Genomic DNA, 17803 nt, shown 5'->3' on the forward strand with positions numbered 1-17803 from the left:
AGGCAGCTCTGTGTCTGCTCAACCTACCACTCTGTGTCTGTGTGTGTGTGTGTGTGTGTGTGTGTGTGTGTGTGTGTGTATGTGTGTGTGTCTTTCTTTCTTTCACTCTGCTGCATACCACAGTCTGTATCTGAGGCCTTGCCACAGGCTCTGAGCTCCGCTGCTCATGGTTCTGAATCACACAGTGGGGGCCTGGATCATGGGCCTGTGCCCCTTTGACCTCCTTTCTCTTCAAGTCTAAGCCACACTTTCCAGGCATAACCTCTGCCCACAGTTCCAGAGAAAAGTTTTAAGATTTCCTGATCAAGTGCTGTGACACATAACTGAGTGGGGGTGGGGGATGGTGGATGTGGGTGTGATAAGAAGTTTGTAAAGTCCCCAAACTTGAATTTTGAAATAACAGAGACATCAGCTGTGTGCATGTCCCTGTGCACATACATGTAGGGGCCATGCAGGATACCACACACCAGGCTTTTAGACTGTGCAATTTGTTTTGATTTCATTTTTAGAATTTATTATTTTACATTTTATTTGTGTGTTGGGGGATACACAGGGACCACAGCCTGCTTTTGCTTTTTCCTACAGTCTCATAGAATGCCTTCCTGGGGAAGCATGAGTAGCAGCGTCACCCATGCCCAGGGTACGTTTGTTCCCCTTTGTGGTCAAGTGGGGTCTGTCACCATCTGGAAAGTCACAGGAAGTCTTTGCTTGGTTTAACCCAGGTCCAGTGGGATGCTATCCAAGAACTAAAACTCAGCTCAGCCACGAACCTGGCTTCACCAGCCCTGACAACCTTGCCCTGGAAGGCCTGCCTGGCTACAGACTCACTTCCTAGAACCAATGGTGATGCTGGCTGTCCTAGTTTGCTTTTTGTCACTGTATAAACATCATGACCAAAAGCAACCTGGGAACAGAAGGGTCTCTTTCTTGAAGTCCCCCATGAAGGGAAGTCAGGGCAGGCACTAAAGCAGAGGTCATGGAAAGGTGCTGTTTACTGGCTTGTTCCAGGTGATGCACTCAGCTGGTCTTTTTAAAGTCTTCATTACTATCACCATTATTATTTTATGCTATGGTGTTTTGCCTACATGAATGTGCATCACATGTGTGCATTGCCATGGAGGCCAGAAAGGACATTGGCTCCCCTGAAGTTACAGACAGTGATGAGCTATCATGTGGGTGCTGGGAATCTAACCTGGGTCCTCCGGAAGAGCAGCCAGTGCTCTTAACCATTGAGCCATCACTCCAGTCCTTAATCAGTTTTCTTATACAACCCAGGACTACCAGCCAATGGCTGGCACTGCTCACAATGGGCTGCGTCCCTTCACATCAATCAAGAAAATGCTCCCACAGACTTGCCTACACATTTTCTTACTTGAAGTTCCCTCTTCCCAGATGACCCCAGCTAGTAACAAGGTGACAAAAATCTAGTTAGTACAGGGCCCCAGAGCTAATTGCCTGATCAGGTTTCCAGCTGTTTGTCCTTGGATGGACTGATGAGGAAGTGACCCAGTGATGCTCTGAAAAGCCCCAGGGGGACCGTGTCACTGCTGGCTCTGCAGGGGGACTTTCCAGCAGGTTCTGCTGGCAGCTAGGAAGGTCATTTTATAAAAAAATGTATTTCCTGTTTATTGCAAGGTTAATACATGCATAAAATGTATTTCAATTTTATTCACCCCTTTAACTCCCTCTGGATCCCCCCCAACCCCGAGCCTTTCCCAACTGTAGTAAAATGTAGTAAAAACTCCCACACGGAGTCTTATTACTTATGAATGCCCAGCCTTAGTTTCTAGCTAGCATTTCTTAAATTAACCCATCTACCTTTTTGCCTCTGGGCTTTTCCTGTTCTCTTACTTCTGTAGATCTTAGTCTTACTCTCCTTGTTCTCTAGAGCAGCAAGCGCTAGAGAAGTTCTCACCAGCAGGGCCATCTCTCTAGTCTCCAGGGTTTACTTTAAAATGCTGCATTTTAACCCTGAATTTCTTCTGAAGAAATTGTTGCTTAGCAAAGGTCCCGTCTCCAGGGCTTTTTCTACCAGCCCACTCTGCACAAAGGCTCCAAGAGTAGTCCCCTGGCTTTCCTGGCTTCATAACAGTGAAAGCTCAGAAACACCTCCCACAGCTCCAGGCTCATCTGCACAGTTCCCGGCTGCACCGGCCCCACCGGAGTCTCCTGTCTTTTCTAGGCCTTGTGTATCACAGGCAAGTGTTCTCTGTTGGGCCACATCCCCATTTTATTTTTTGAGATTTTTTTTTTTTAATTCTGTGGGTGTTTTGCCTACATGTATGTCTGTGTATCAAGTGCATGCAGTGCCCAAAGAAGCCAGAAGAGGGCGCTGGATTCCTTGGAACTGTAGCCACCATGTGGGTACTAGGAATTGAACCCAAGTCTTCAGGAAGAGTGGTCAGTGCTCTTAACCCTTGAGCTGCTCTCCAGCTGCCCCCCCCCCCTTTAAAAAGAAAAGATCCAAACGCGTTTCATGCAGCAAACATGAAGAACTAGCTTTTGGTACTGGCCATGAAACCTAAGGGGGTATACTACACAGCCACATCCTCTCTCCTTCTCCCTCTTCCCCTCCCCACAACAGAGACCTCAGACAGGGACTATAGAGGAGAGTGTTGGCCATCAGGCCAGTGGACTGGCCCTACACAGCAAAGCACTCAGCCCTGTGTCCTCACACACTGACTAGATGGTTTGCCGCTGCCCCATACATAAGGAGGCCCTGTGGTCAGGGAGCAATGAGAAGACCAAGCCAGGGCAGGGCCCAGTGGCCTGGGGATAAAATAGGCACAGAACTCATGGGGCACATGGGGATAAGCACAGAGTTCACTGTGCACTGGGGTTTGGATAGAGCTCTCCCCACTACTGAACTCCCTGTGGGCTGTTAGTGTTTGATGGTCCACACGAACGTTCAGAAGGTGGATAGCTGCAGAGTTCCTCATGGACCGATGGTCCTCGGGGCATCCCTGTCAAAAGATAGGCTGACTTCTCAGTGCTCAGTGTGCTTAAGGCCCGGCTCCCATCCCAACACTGAAACAATAAAGAGGAAAGGGGGTAACACACCAGCAGCACTTCTTTCCCACGTCAGTAATCCAGCCCTCTGGGAAAACCCACCCTGAGAGGACCTTGATCCTGTCATTTCACTACACTAAGATCCATGTGCTGTGGCTGCAGGTATGTGCTGGCCATGCTGGACTACCATGTGTGGAAGCCCACTCCCCTCTCAGAGGCACCCACTTGCCCACTGTACTGTGACGATGACATCTGCCAGTCCCATTCATAACACGGGTGTGACAGGTGCCAGAGTCACCCAATGTCCAGTTTACAATGAGTCATTACAAAGGCTCTTATGAAATGACAACACAGGCAACAGGGTCTGCTGTGCTGTCCATTATATTTAGAAGTCTACAAATTGGATCTTTTAAGAAAGATTCACAAAATATTCATCTGAAATCATATTTTTGGTTCATCAAATTTCAAATATATTTTACTGTGCTGAACAATATATTCTGGTGCTGTCTAAAACACAGCCAAATGACTTTATTGATTTACATCTATCCTGTAACTTTTGGAACACCAAGGTCAAGATAAAAAATATTAAGGAAACCACCCACTTATAATCGCCATTTCCCCGAATCTGAGTTGTGTCCTGAAGCCACATCGCATTGTGGCCTCACTCAGCTGGGGCTTGTGCACTCTGCTCATTTCCAGGTGTACTTGGGAGCCTCAGCTGGCCCTGCAACACCTGTTCCCAAGTTGCAATGAACTCCCTTGGCATCATGGAAGCTCAGGTTTGTTAAAAGAAGTGGAGAACATTTTTAAGTAGAGAATATACAAAATAATTTACAAAGTGACAGATGGCTTTAAGCATAATCTCCTGGTTGTGTGGGGGCACACGTGAAGCAATCTTTCAGTGAGAGGCTGGGCACAGCTGGTCTTGTTTTCGTTGTTAGCTCCTTTGCAGAGAGAAGCGTGTGCTGTGGCTTTATTTCTCTGGCCCATCCAGAGTCAGCCAGCTATGGCAGCCTTGAGCCCTCAGTCCATGGAGATTCTGCTGTGTGCTCCAGGTGAAGGCTCCCAGGCCAGGGAGAGGTGGGAGGAGCTAGCAGCCCAGGTTCCCAGCTCTGGGAACAAAGATTCCACAAAGATAAAGCAAGGATACGCTTGACTGACACAAGGAGCTAACCTAAACCAGAAATGAAAGCAAAGCTCCACTACAGAGAAATGGGGATGCCTCAGAGGAAATACAAAAAATCAGGAGTGTGCAGGTGCCTTGCTAAACAGTAGAACCTGCCTGCCTGCACAGCAGCCGGGGCTTTGGTGCAGCCAGATGTGGTCCCAGGTCCATCTGAAGTAGAGTTTTACCAGGTCGGACACAGCCTGACACCAGGATTAAGAGCCGTAGCGATCCTAGAGAGAACCAGACCAACATTTACTCATCTGTCTCCTCCCATGCACGCACCATGCCATCACTGTTGATGGCACCCCGCTCTTGGCACTGACCAGTCTCTGCATGAAGAGCAGATGAGTATTGCCAGCACTGCTTCAGCATCTTTATGGCCAGGAGGGTGAGTAGGGTTTGGAGACCTACCTGGGATCACACTGTATATGAGGTGCCCAAGGCCTAGAGCTCCCACGCTATACTAAGGACTGAAAGGCAGGGCCAGGGCCAGGGCCATGTCCTGGAGCTGTCCAGGGAGCATGTGTGATGGGAAGCACTGAGGGATTGTCTGAAGTCTGAAACCTAGGTTTTAGTCCCTGAATATTTTACAGAGGTTTTGTCTCTGCCTCTGCTTCTTCACTTACAAGATGGGGACATGAGAGGGAATACTCTAAAAATAGGACCATCTCCTGCAAAATAGGGATATTGCTTGCTAGGAGGACTTGGGCCAGGAGGATCTGATGAAGAAGAGCCCCAAGCCTCTGCAGCCTTAGGCTTTCTCCATGAAGGGCTTCTTCACATTTCCATCGAGGCCACAGCAGGGTCTGTCTGCAGACTAAGAGTCTCCATGGATCCATAAGGGACAATGTCAACTCAGTCTACTCCTCGGGTAGTAGTCTACTTCACCCTAATAGGATGCTTCTAAAGTGACTTCACAAAAGCAAGAAGATTCCAGAAGCAAGCCATTCACATACTCTGAGAAGGCCTCATTGTCATAACAAACAGGTTCCACCTTTGCCTCGCTGAATATTAAATGAATTAAGTCCAACTCAGAAAGACAAATATTTCTATAGCTACATAAAAGTATGTATGTATATACAGTCTAAAGTAGAAGCAGACTACAAGGACCAACTTGAGGGGGCAGGAGCAAAGGGTAGCGGTATGGAGGGAAATATGCATCAAGTCAATTCTATACATTATGGAAATGCCCTTAGGTAACCCAGGACCAGAGTATACACTGATAAACATAAAACTCAAAGAGAGAGTAAAGCACTGTGCAATGCCCAACATGTGGAACAAGCAAATTAGATATGCGTATTTTTACCCCACAGAAAAATGGCTTCTGAAGAATTTGTAGTTCCAGAAAGCCTCTTAGAGCATGCCACTGAGAAAAGGAGAACAGGCAGCCACACAGCAATTTTTTTCATTAAAAAAAGATACCCAGCCACTGGCAGTGGTGCCACACGCCTTTAATCCCACGTCTCGGGAGGCACAGGTCTCTGGAGGCAGAGGCAGGTAGATCTCTGAGTTCCAGGCTAGTCTAGTCTACAAAGTCATTGCCAGGAGAGCCAGGACTACATAGTTTAGAACTAAAACAAAACACAGCAGAACACTACAAGGGTTATCCCAGAACAGGGAGATGGTGGACGGTTTTCATATTAAGAATTCTCTCTTCTGTGGGGCTGGGAGATGGCTCTGCAGTTTACAGCACTTGTCACTCTTACAGGAGACCTGGGCTCAATTCCCAGCACCCACATGGCAGCTCATAACCATCTGTAACTACAATTCTGAGGATCCAACCCCTTCTATGGGGCCAGATTTTATAAATATATATATATATATATATGTATATATATATACACATATATATATGCAAAACATTCATATCCATAAAATAATTACATTTTTTTCAAAAAGAATTCTCCATTCTAAACTCAGAACTGGGGAACTGTATGAATCCCAGTAAGGACTTAGAAAATGCTGTCCAGAGGCAGGGTCTCAGCCCAGGCAGGCAGCCCCAGTGGCTGAGATGACAGGCAATATTACAACAGACTTTGCAGCTGCAGGCTTTCATGATGTCTGGGCTAGTCTGCAGCACAGCTTCCAGCTCACAGGTACAGCCCAGTCCCCTGGGAGCTCCAGCACAGCTTCACTCACCTGAATGGACGTCATGACTCCATTGGCAAAGACAGAGAGTTTTCCAGCAACAGATCGCACACCTTGCTTGAACTGCGCCATATCTGGGGCATTGGGCAGCACATTCGAGAGGTTGTAGTTTCCTGCACACAGAGAGATGTCAGCTCGCCTCTCTTTTAAGGACATGTGTAGCTCTGTGAACCCACTCTGCCTCGCCTGCCCCCTCCCAAGCAACAGCTGTGTCCAGAGAGATGGCCATGCAGTGGGGAAGTACTGGTCCCACCACAGTTCCTTCAGTCACCTCAGCAAGGTGGACACAGAACTCTGGACAGTGGTTCTCAAGGCTCAAGCTGGAATCAGACATATTATGGCCAGGCTCTTGTTCATTTATTCTCCATAATTCATTCTCCATATATCTAATCATTCATTCAAAAAACCCGTGACAAGGGCTTTGTCAAATGCCAGTGGCACAGAGAAGAGAAGATGGGTCCCGCTGTAGCCCAGTCATCAGTTGCCTCTCTCCTGATGTGGGTAAGGCACAAGCATGTGGAGGCCGGAGGAGTCTCCACAGGCCCAGGGCAGCTGCAGGGATGGAGAGCTGGGGAGGTCACAGGAGCCAGGCTGAAAGCTGGTGACTGGGCACGAGCGCAGCACATCAGCCCAAGGGCAAGGGCTCCAGTACTCCAGTGTGCAGAGACAGAGAAGACAGGGCGGGGGCAGCTGGGATGAAGGATGGACAGATGCATACAGACATAAAGGCCTGGACCATGAGTGGGGCTACAGACAAAGGAGCCCGGGGGACACCCAGATTCAGAGCTCTGTCCCTCTCATCCTCCAGGGGAGTCATGGATCTCCTTTAATGGGGTATTAGGAACCAAATTCTCAGAAATGGAGACAAATCAAGAGAAAAGTCCAAGGTTCTAAGAATAATGACTCTAACAAGGATCAAAACACTTGGCCAGCTACTTCTCTGAGGCAGGCACTGTAGCCACCGTGTTGACATCATGGTGACATCTAGCAGAGCCAGAACCTGGGTCTCAAGGCAGTGCTGCCTGAGGGATGTGGGTAACAACTGAGCAGGCCTGAGAGCACACTGGGTCTGTGTTTGCAGGCCTGCATGCCCATGTAGGCTGCACTCCTGTGTAGGCTGTGCTTTCGGCCCCTGGGCCAACTTTACATGGAGGCAGCTCAGCACAAGGGTGGTTAAAGGTATAGGAGCCACAGGCTACACTCTACTGGAACCTTCAGTCTGTTCTTGAAAGGGACACTGAGGGGCTGGAGAGATGGTGCTGTGGATGAAGTGTTCATCAAGTGTGAGGACCGTCCAGATCCCCAGAACCCACATAAATGTTACAGGTGTGGCAGTCCACATGTAATTCCAGCACAACCTGCTGGTTAGACTAGTCCAATCTGTGAGCTCTGGGTTCAATTAAGAGACCCTGCCTCATAGAATGGAGTGGAGAGTGATGAGGGAAGATTTCGTTAGTCTCCATCCTCCACAAGCAGGCATGCACAAGCAAGTGCATGCACATGTGAGCACACACACACACACACACACACACACACACACACACACACACACCACACACACTCACACACCACACTCACACACACACCACACACGCACTCTCACACACACTCACACACCACACACACACACCACTCACTCACACACACATCACACACACTCACACACACACCACACACGCTCTCTCACACACACACACACACACACACCACACACTCACATACCACACTCACACACACACACCACACACGCACACTCACACACACTCACACACCCCACACACACAGCACACTCACAAACACACACCACATTCACACACCACTCACTCACACACACACACACCACACACACTCACACACACACCACACACACACTCACACACCACACACACACTCACACACACACACATGCATACATGCTAAAAACACCAAGAAATAAGCTGGGCACTGAGATTTTTTTCTAACATGGCTGTCACATACCTCCCTCTCTCCTGCCATCTGGGGTCCTAAGCACACATCCCTTCTCAGATGGCCCAGTCCACATACTCACTGGCCCTGCTCATAGAAGTGGTCCTACTGTGATGGGGTAGCTTTGGCACTCACATATGTTTCTCACACAATCCTCAACCTCTTCTAGCAGGGATCAGCCCTGAGTGCCACTCACGAGATGTTTAGAAACACCCCATCAAAGATCTATTTCACAGGAGGTGCAGGGACCATCAACTCCAGGTCGCCTGATCTGACACATGCCAGTCAGGATGAGGCAACACAATTGCTTCTAGTACTATAGTGCCTGGGCTCTTTGCAGAGTCCTTCACAAGGCTGCCCAGCCAGCTCAGCCCGGTGGCTGCAGGTGTCCCAGGGGAGTGGTGGGGTTCTAGATGGGCAGCCACAACAGTCCCAACTGTTGGGTATTTCACACACCCCCAGTTGTTATGGCCCCAGTATCAGAGTTCAATGAACCTTTGTTTTGTTGTGAGGCAGGAGGCAAGCTTGAGCCAGTCAGAGCTCTGTGACAACGTGAAGGACGGAAGGGTGTGTTTGCTTCAAAGAGCTCTTTCCTTGTGTGTGTGTGTGTGTGTGTGTGTGTGTGTGTGTGTGTGTGTGTGTGTTAAACAAACAATACTTCAGAGTAAATGTTCCAAGAAATTGAATCAAAAAAGCATATGGATATTTCAACAACCTGTCTTGGAACTGACCTGCCCAACAGTCTTGGGACTGGCTCTGACATGACAAGCCAGGACTGGCCGGGTAGGAGCACTGCTGGGAGACCTCAGTGCCTTTGTGCCAAGGGTGTGTCACAACACAACAGGACACAACACAACACAAGCCAGCCTGACAAAAGGCCAGGATGTGGAAGTTGGATGTGAAAAAGTAACAGACTGTTGGCTAGAGCCTCCCCAAGCAGTGACTGCCCGAGAATAACAGTCCCTGCATCTGTGGTCAGGAAGGATGAGAGCCATGGGAGCCATGGCCTTGCCCAGCCATGTCAGGCAGCACAACTGAAAGGCTGGCTCACCTGTCTCTCTGAACACAGTTGCCTACCTGCCAGCCACTGTGCCAGCACACGCCAGCCTAGAATGGCTTTCTCCACTTAAGCCAGTAAACTGGCAGTGCCACTGTATCTGAGGGCCATAATGGCTACGCATGCCCGCCTGAACCTGTACACAGAAAGTTCCAGGCAGTTGAGACTACCCTACACCTTCTCTGTTGAAGCTGCATCCACTCCATATGTGTGTGACTGCCAGGATGGTCATCCCACACAAATGCTCAGGCCTTCTATAGGCTAAAAGCCAGTCAGGTTGTGAAGTAAACACTGCAAACCAGGGTGCAGAGCTCTCTGCCTGCAGCACTGGCTCCTGAGACCAGTAAAAGACCTATTGGTTCTTTCTCTGAAACGACTGCAGAGGCTGCTACCATTTCACACTCTCCCTGTAGCCTGTGGAGTGGGGTGGGGGGGACGCTTCTGGCTTCTGGAATAGGGAGTCACAGGTAAAAGCAGATGGCATAGTTCTGAGTGGACAGTGAAGGGTCTACCCTGGGGCTCACACAGACTCCAGCTCTGGGATGATCAGACACCTTGGGCAGGGTGTAGAGGGGCAGCAGAGACTGGCTCTTCCTCTCTACCTGCCCATTTCCAAGCTGTGTTGGATCTCACTCCTTAGTGCTGTGTGATCCTGTGGGCTCGGGGGCCTGTGAGGGGACTCCTGGGTGCAGGACCCTTTCTGGCTGGTACCTTACACAGTATCTCAGGGCCAACTACTCCACAGACAGGAGATAGAAGCTAACCATGCCATGACCCCAGCTAGTACATGGCTGGCATCTCCCAGGAGCCCCCTGCCTCCTGTATGAACAATGTTCTGGATACTAAATTTCCAGGTGACAAGGGTGCTGGGGCATAAACTTCATGACTTGGTCTCCTCTCATGGGACACTCGCTGCTCACATAGGGGCAAGGGTGTAGGGTGATGGGTATGGAATCTTGGGAATGGAGACGCATGTGCCAGGGAGCCCCATGGGCCTCTCACCTGCTGCCTGTTTCCTCTGCTCATCGAAAAGATCTGCAGAGCTTATGGAGGAGCTGGTAGAGAGCCTCTCCAGCCGTGCCCGGGTCTCAAACTAGACAGAAAAAGGCAGAGTTAGACTCCAAAAACTGGAATGGGTTTGCTCCCCTGGGCTCTCTACCTCCTATGTCACCCCTAGCCAGGCCCTGGAGATGGAAGAAAGTGTATGTTCTGAAATGACATAGGTCACGGGTGGGTGGGGCAGTGGTCCCACATCACTGCCAATGTGGTCAGTATGAGGGGCAGCCAGAGCTCAGCCACTCCAGGAAACCCCTCAGTGCATGGTGCACCACTTAAAGGCCTTCAAATGTGTGTGTGTGTGTGTGTGTGTGTGTGTGTGTGTGTGTGTGTGTGTGTGTGTGTGTGTGTGTCTAGTACTGAAGATAGAACCTAGGGCCTCAAGTATACCTTGCAAGCCTCCTCCAAAAGCTGCACCCCAGCCCACAAACAAATTTAAAGGTAAATCAAGTTGAAGAGCTGGAGGCCCCTCTGGCAATGAGGCCTCCGCAATGAGACCAATCAGTACCTCCAGGAATCCCTCCTCAGAGTTCTATCCCCACCAGCCCCTCTGCCCTGAGTAGAGGGAAGTGGGCTTAGCCCCAGCTTAGCCAGATTCCAGAATGAATGTGTTCATTTCTGAGGCAGGGAACAGCTGGCTAATGAAACATCCACCCATAAACATTTCCAGGCTTCATTTAACTATGTTAAACTTGTCAAAAGCAAATGATGCTACATAAAAACCTACATTTACTTAAAAGCTACTGACTGATGGCCACTTTCCCAAAGGGGTGAGGAGCAATGAGGCTGGGTCACTGACTCCACAGCTACTTAGGGTGCTCAGACAGACCAGGGCTGTGGTCCTGGCTCCAGGGTTATTGTCTGGGAGCCTCTGGCCAGGTCCCTTCTCCCTCAGTGCCCCATCTTCTCATGGTCCCCACAGCTAAGCTTCTTTCCTGGTTCTCAGGGTTCCTGGAGTCACTCTCTGCACCCTTACATCTGCCTGAGCTTGTCTTCCAAAGTACATGTCTGAGGAAATGGCCTTGACGTTGCCAAACTTCTTCTGGGCTTCATCCGTATTGCCAACAGGCTCATAGTCTGGCTTCCAGCGAGCACTTGACCTACAATGAAAAACATCCAGAGTTGGTCAGTTTACACTTCCACTTATGTGGAGTCTCCCATCTCAGCTGTGTTAGACAACACTGCCTACACTGTGGATGCAGAAGGACAACACTGTCCATCACACAGTGTGTATAAAATGCATGGGGTAACAGGACATCCCAGTTACGGGGTGACCTTGGGTTACATGTGTAAAGCTCCTTGGTGTAGACAATAAATGAAATGATGGGCTCCTGTTTTAACTGTAGAGCAAGTACTTAACAGGAGAGCTGTGACGGGGAGGCCACCTCAGCCTGAATGGCTGCAGTCAGGGGACAGTGGGGTTCAGAGTTCAGAGGCAAGGCCAGTTACTGAATGACCAGTCCACATGGTACCAGGATGTCCTGTGCCTTGTCCTTAGTGGTCATTACCAGACTGTGTGTTAGTCAAAATGATGTGTGAGAACTGTGCCAAGTGTGGTGGCATGAGCAGTAATCTGAGGCAGAGGCAGGAGGGTCTCAAGTTTGGGGCTAGCCTGGGTTAACTCAGTGAAGCACCATCTCAAAATAAAACAACAAAATTAAATTCAGAAGGGCACATGTGTAGGTCAATGCAGTGGGCTTTGCCAAGCGTGTTTCAGGCATGGGTTTAATCCCCAGCACCACACTCCCACCCACACTCACATATGTGTGCACACTGCCGACATATCCCTAGAACCACACATACATATATGTATACACACCCACACACAGACAGCACTCCCCCCTCCACATACACACACACATATATAACCAGAAACATATCCCAGCACACAAACACACACACACACACACACACACACACACACACACACACACACACACGAGACCAAACTGCAGAACTGTTTCTTAGGAAATAGGGACTCTTTTACAGTTTGCAAATAGTCTTCAAATGGGGTAAGGTGCCTAATTCATGAGGTCACCCTGACCAATGGACTGAGAATCCCCAGGGAATCAGCTCTCACACCTGCTTTCTAACAGCCACAGGTGTTTCTGGCATGTACCCCCAGTGCACAGCCACTTCCTAAAGCAGCACAGGACACTCATGACACAGATATCACCCAGTAGTCCTATGGCAGAGGCATCTGTCTCCCAGCCTGCAGCTCCCACCTGTCTGAGGAGCCTGTGCTTTTCATGGCAGGCTCAGGGTCTCTGCTGCTGTCCTTCTTCCAGTAGGAATCAGCACTGTCATCCCAGCTAGAGAAGGAATTGCCTCGTAACTCCATAGGGTCATCAAAGTACCTGCTGTAACAGGAGGAAACAGTGACCAGGGAGTACTTACGGATGTTCTCTCCTTTCAGGGCCTCTTCTGGGATTGGGGCCCTGACATCCCTGCCCAGTCATGTTCTGAGATGAAGGGTAGCCATGACATTAAATGTGGCCAGTGAACATGAGCTGACATGAAGTGTCCATTTCCAAGATCTTCCCCGCAACTAACTGTGTTCCAGATCACCTCACTGTGAGGGCTTCAGGAAGAGGTGGGCCCTTTTCTGTTGCTGAGACTGCCGCCACCTTGGACAGCTGTGATGCCGTAAGGCAGAGCACAGAGGTTGGCCCCTCAGAAGCACATGATGGGGGTAGGGGGTGCAGTGTCAGCACTAGATGGGAGGGGCTGGGACACTCAGGTCCTTCTCAACAATGCCCCCCCACCCCGTATTCTGGAGATCACCAAGACATGAACATTCTACATCTACTTGAGTCAAAACATTATCTGGACTGGAGGGGCATCAGGGTGCCTTTAAACTGCAAAAGAAGATGCCACCTGACCTTCACCCAGCGTGGGCTTTGATTTCTGGGTCCTATTTCTCCATGAGCTGTTCCTTCATCCTGGCCCTTACACTGCACCTTCCTCCCTTCTGAACACATCACTGCAGGTCCCTGGGAAAAGCCTTTAACACCTAGCACACTGTCTTCTCGTCTGTCAGTCACATCCCCCAACAAAGGCCATTTGGACTCCATGGGGCTCAGCAAACAGGCCAGTTTCATTATTCTGAATTCAGTATTATAATAATGCATCATTTATAGTCTGGAAATAATGGAATTTACTATTAAAAAAGCCATGCAAGGATATGTCCCTCTTGCTTAATAGAAACAGCACTCTTCCATAATTCATAATATGCAAGTTCTAATGGCTAATGAATAATTTGGAGGCAGTAAAAGGACTCTGTGGCACTGACATGCTGGCTTTCAGAGTGTGTTCACCTCACCTCTGGTGCCAAAGCACCTAATGCAATCCTGCTCTGTCACTGTAGTCATCAAGTGAACTACAGTGTCCCTAAATAACCTGCAAGTCACCTGCAAGTCTCTGCTCTACATCTAAACACCATTTACTCCCAGATTTTAAACCAAAATTAGTCCCTGGCACAGAGATCTCTGGGGCTGACCCTTCTGATTGAGCCAAGGAAGAGGTGTTTCTGGAAGGCTCCAAGGCACACATAAGCCCCACACAATTCCTCCATGACCTGAGGCTGTGGGGATGGGAAAGGTGACCTTTCCAGAACCTTTTCTCTCACCAACACTGCTACCCAAGCACAGAACTAGCGCTCCATGAAAGTAATTCTGTCCTTTCCTATATCACTGATGAGCAGGAAGTCACCAACAGGTGAGGAGAAAGCAAGAGTCCTCAGACCCCAGCCCAACCCTCATTAAAACTGTATGTGGAATGACCCGATGTGTAGTTTCCAGGTTCAGTCACAAATTTGAATTTCTCGTGTGTAAGATGTATTTCAGTTTTCTCAAGTGGCACAGTATAGACAGACCCACACATGCTGCTGAAGCCTATGGAGGCTGGAGGGGGCAGGCAGAGAAGCAGGAAGCCTCTGACTATGCCAACAAGGAGCCACGAAGAAGCCAGCTCTCTTTCTAAAATACTGGGACTCAAGTAACTCAGAGCTGTTCTTAAAGAAAAGGAAAGAGCTGTTTGCACAACTCCTTACCCTAGTGCTTGGGTAGGGAAATCAACAATTTCAGTAGATTTTAGATAACGTAACCTTCCAGGCGCTGGTGACACACGCCTTTAACCCCAGCACTCGGGAGGCAAAGGCAGGTGGATCTCTGTGAGTTCGAGACCAGCCTGGTCTACAAGAGCTAGTTCCAAGACAGACTCCAAAGTCACAGAGAAACCCTGCTTTGAAACTGCCCCCCCCTGCAAAAAAAAACCCACCAAAAACAAAACAAAACAAAATAAAAGATAGCATAACCTATGCCTGTTCTGCTCATGATAACCTTGTCTGTGGCCATGGGACACCAGGAAGCCTGTGGGACTGTGGCAGCACTAACACTGACAGATGTGTCCCATCCTTACCAACTCCAGATGGCTAATGCAGCTGCCCAACTGGCCACTCACTGAGCCATATGTCTTTGGACGAGTTCCTAGGCTAAAGTAGAAACTAGCCACAGTAGGGCCACGTACACTGTTGGTAGTGCCGCAGCTTTTCCTATGGACCCTTGGAGGCAGGCACCATCAGGATCCTTCATTTACAAAAGAGGAGGCTGCAGTATGGAGCATTTTAATAACCTGGCCATTGCTATGCAGTTCTTACGTGGCACAGCCAGCACTCAACCCAGGCTACTCGGTTTCTGTACCCACATGTTATGTCAAAGCCATCCCAAGTTCCAGTGAAGTCAGCTTCTGGGTGACCCTAACTATTCAAGATGACACTTGTCCTCACCACATTCAGCTTTATGCCAGTCACATGTTAGGCCCCAGCAGACAGTAGACACAAAAGGACAGAACCAGGCTGTGCTAGTACCATGGGATCCCCTCAGAGAACAGTCATGGCTTTCATGAATAAATACATACACAAACACTATTTCACTCTGGACTCTTCTGGCAGTTTTCAGAAGCCAGTGTTCAAACACAGAAGCCACTGAAGGTGTGTGCATGCTCCAGCCCTCGCCTTGGAGACAGTCTCTGCCCCTCTCTACTCCTCACAGTACAGAAACATCTCATCAGCCTCTGACTTTAATCCTCAGCTGCTGACTGTATCAACAAATGTTTTCCTAGTTGTAAACACTGCCCCTTATACTGTGTCCCCAGCCTTCGGTCCCATGCAGACTCGCATCAGCTAGAGCTTTCAAACGGTAACGGGTATTGATCTGTACTGGCTCCTAATGCCAACCCCTAATGCAGCCGTGGCCTTGGCCAGGCTCAGACCACCTGGAGCTGGAGGTGAAGTATGACTCCTCTGGGTCCTCCTGGTACTTCCTCCTTGGCTTTGCCAGTGTGGGTGACTCCTGCTCGATGGTCTGCATGTCTGAAGTCACGGAATGGGAGATGCCACTTGAGAGGACAAAATAAAAAAGGAAATATTACATCACTGGCTTCCTAAAGGCTTCCTTCTGTCTAACCAAACAAAGGAATGCTTTAAGCCGTCCTCTGAACAAACACAAGCTGACCAGGAGGGCTGGGAAACCCAATGTGAGCTCTGGAAGCTAGAAGTCATTCTGAGGGCAGGACTGGGAAGAAGATAGCCATGACATGGTGGGGTGTGCCTGAGGCATCCACTCCAGTGCAACTTCATGGAAACTCAGACCCATTTCCTTCTCTCTAAGAACCATGCCTGCCATCTGTCATCACACACACACACACACACACACACACACACACACACACACACACACACATACACACACACTTTCTCATGTAGTCCAGGTTGTCTTGGAACTTGCTATATAGCCCAGGCTAGCCTTGAAGTTGCTGATCTTTCTGGATCGAGCTCCTAAGATTAGAGACACACACCACTATACTTAGCTTTACCCTGACTATTTTGTATTTGTTTTTTGTTTTGAGACAGACAGGGGCTCCTGTGCTCAGAATGACCTTGAGTGAAGCCCCAAACCATATGGTGCTGAGGATCCAAACCAGGGCTCTGTGCACACTCTACCCAGGAAGCTCAGCCCCAACCATAATACACTAAATACCAAATCAAAGCCAAACAACCAGGAAGGGAAGAGCACCAAGGAAATGGTCTGAGGTTGAAACGAGCCCTTAGACCCCTGCACCATGAGCAAACTGCACCGGGCTGAGCCAACCAAGCAGATCCCACCTCCTGGAGCTTCCAAAGCCCATGCCCAGTCTCTCGGCTTCCACCTTCTTCTGGCCGCTCAGGTTCAGTTTTTCATCTTTCTTTGTGTGAATTTCAAGATCCTTGTAGGCCAGTCGTAATGAGGAAACACTATGGGGAAAAGCATACGCTCATTAGTTCAGCTTTAAAACCACAATTCTAGGTTAAAATCATAGGCAGACGAGAGCCATGGAATTCCCCCTTCAGCCCCAGGCATCTCCCTGTTCTTCTCTAGTTGACACACTTGACAGAGTGCTGCCATCAGTCTTTCTCAAATACAAACTCAGGACTTCCTGGCTGTTCTTCTGATTGTCTGCTGCCATAGCAAATGCCTCCCTTTGACTGACGTCTGATTATACTTCCCTGGGACATACCAGACTATGAGGTTAGTAAACTTGTCTGTGTCATTTAAGAGGAATATGACTACTCCAGGCGATCTGATGCCCTCTTCTGACCTCTGCAGGCACCTGCACAAACATGCAAACTCCCACATGCAGAGACAGCATACATGCAATTAATTTTTAACTTAAAAAGATGAATATATATCTAAAATTGATTTCACAAAGATATAAATCATTAGTATTTCGAATAATTTCCTGTAGTGTCTCTTTATGTATCGGGCCACTGAGAACATTTGAAATGAGCTTTAAAACCATTTTCTTGTTATCGGGTGTATATAACCCGATGTGTGTGGGATGGGTGACATGCATATGACATGTATGTATGTGGAGGTCAGAGGACAACTTATGGAGTCAGTTCTCTCCTCTCACCATGGGTTCCTGAGATTGAACTAAGGTCACCTGCTGAGCCATCCCATGAGTCCCAGCTATACCCTGATTTCTATTTCTAATGTGCATACATCACTGGGCCCAAACAGTGTGTGAACATTGCCCATGCTCCCAGGCTTCCACAAGCACACGCTGTACCTAAGCTCATATAGAAAGCTGTGTCCAGTGGGATGGATATGTAAATATGAGTAATTAAAAATAATTTAAAAAATTAAAAAAAGAAAGCTGTGCCCAGCAGCAGGAATGGGGGTTTGCATCAAAAATCAACACTCAGTGCTGTGAGACATGACATGCCTGACATCTGCTTCCCAAAGCCCCAGTTAGTGTCAGGGACCCCTCACCATGGAGCTATAGAACCCTGTGCAAAGGGGACTCCCGTGACATGGCAGGGAATACACCAGGGAAATTCTACTCCTGTTTTTGCTCTTTCC

General features: G+C 48.9%; 1 protein-coding gene across 2 annotated transcripts in view; it reads right to left on the bottom strand.

The window, feature by feature from the left end:
• Positions 1-3372: 3372 nt before the first annotated feature.
• The window catches only part of Arfgap3 (ADP ribosylation factor GTPase activating protein 3), a 44952-nt gene continuing 30521 nt past the window's right edge, over positions 3373-17803 (bottom strand). The window contains exons 10-16 of one of the 2 annotated variants that reach the window (XM_027396113.2): positions 16567-16695; positions 15678-15800; positions 12629-12760; positions 11380-11503; positions 10350-10440; positions 6317-6438; positions 3373-4407 (exon numbers count right to left, since the gene is read on the bottom strand). In XM_027396113.2, coding sequence (XP_027251914.1) covers positions 4390-4407; positions 6317-6438; positions 10350-10440; positions 11380-11503; positions 12629-12760; positions 15678-15800; positions 16567-16695 — 739 coding nt within the window. In that variant the 3' untranslated portion in view covers positions 3373-4389. Of the gene's footprint in view, positions 4408-6316; positions 6439-10349; positions 10441-11379; positions 11504-12628; positions 12764-15677; positions 15801-16566; positions 16696-17803 lie in introns of both variants that reach the window. The other variant, XM_027396112.2, reaches the window with a different exon arrangement.

This window comes from Cricetulus griseus, chromosome 2 (assembly GCF_003668045.3).
Source record: "Cricetulus griseus strain 17A/GY chromosome 2, alternate assembly CriGri-PICRH-1.0, whole genome shotgun sequence".
Lineage (NCBI taxonomy): Eukaryota > Metazoa > Chordata > Mammalia > Rodentia > Cricetidae > Cricetulus > Cricetulus griseus.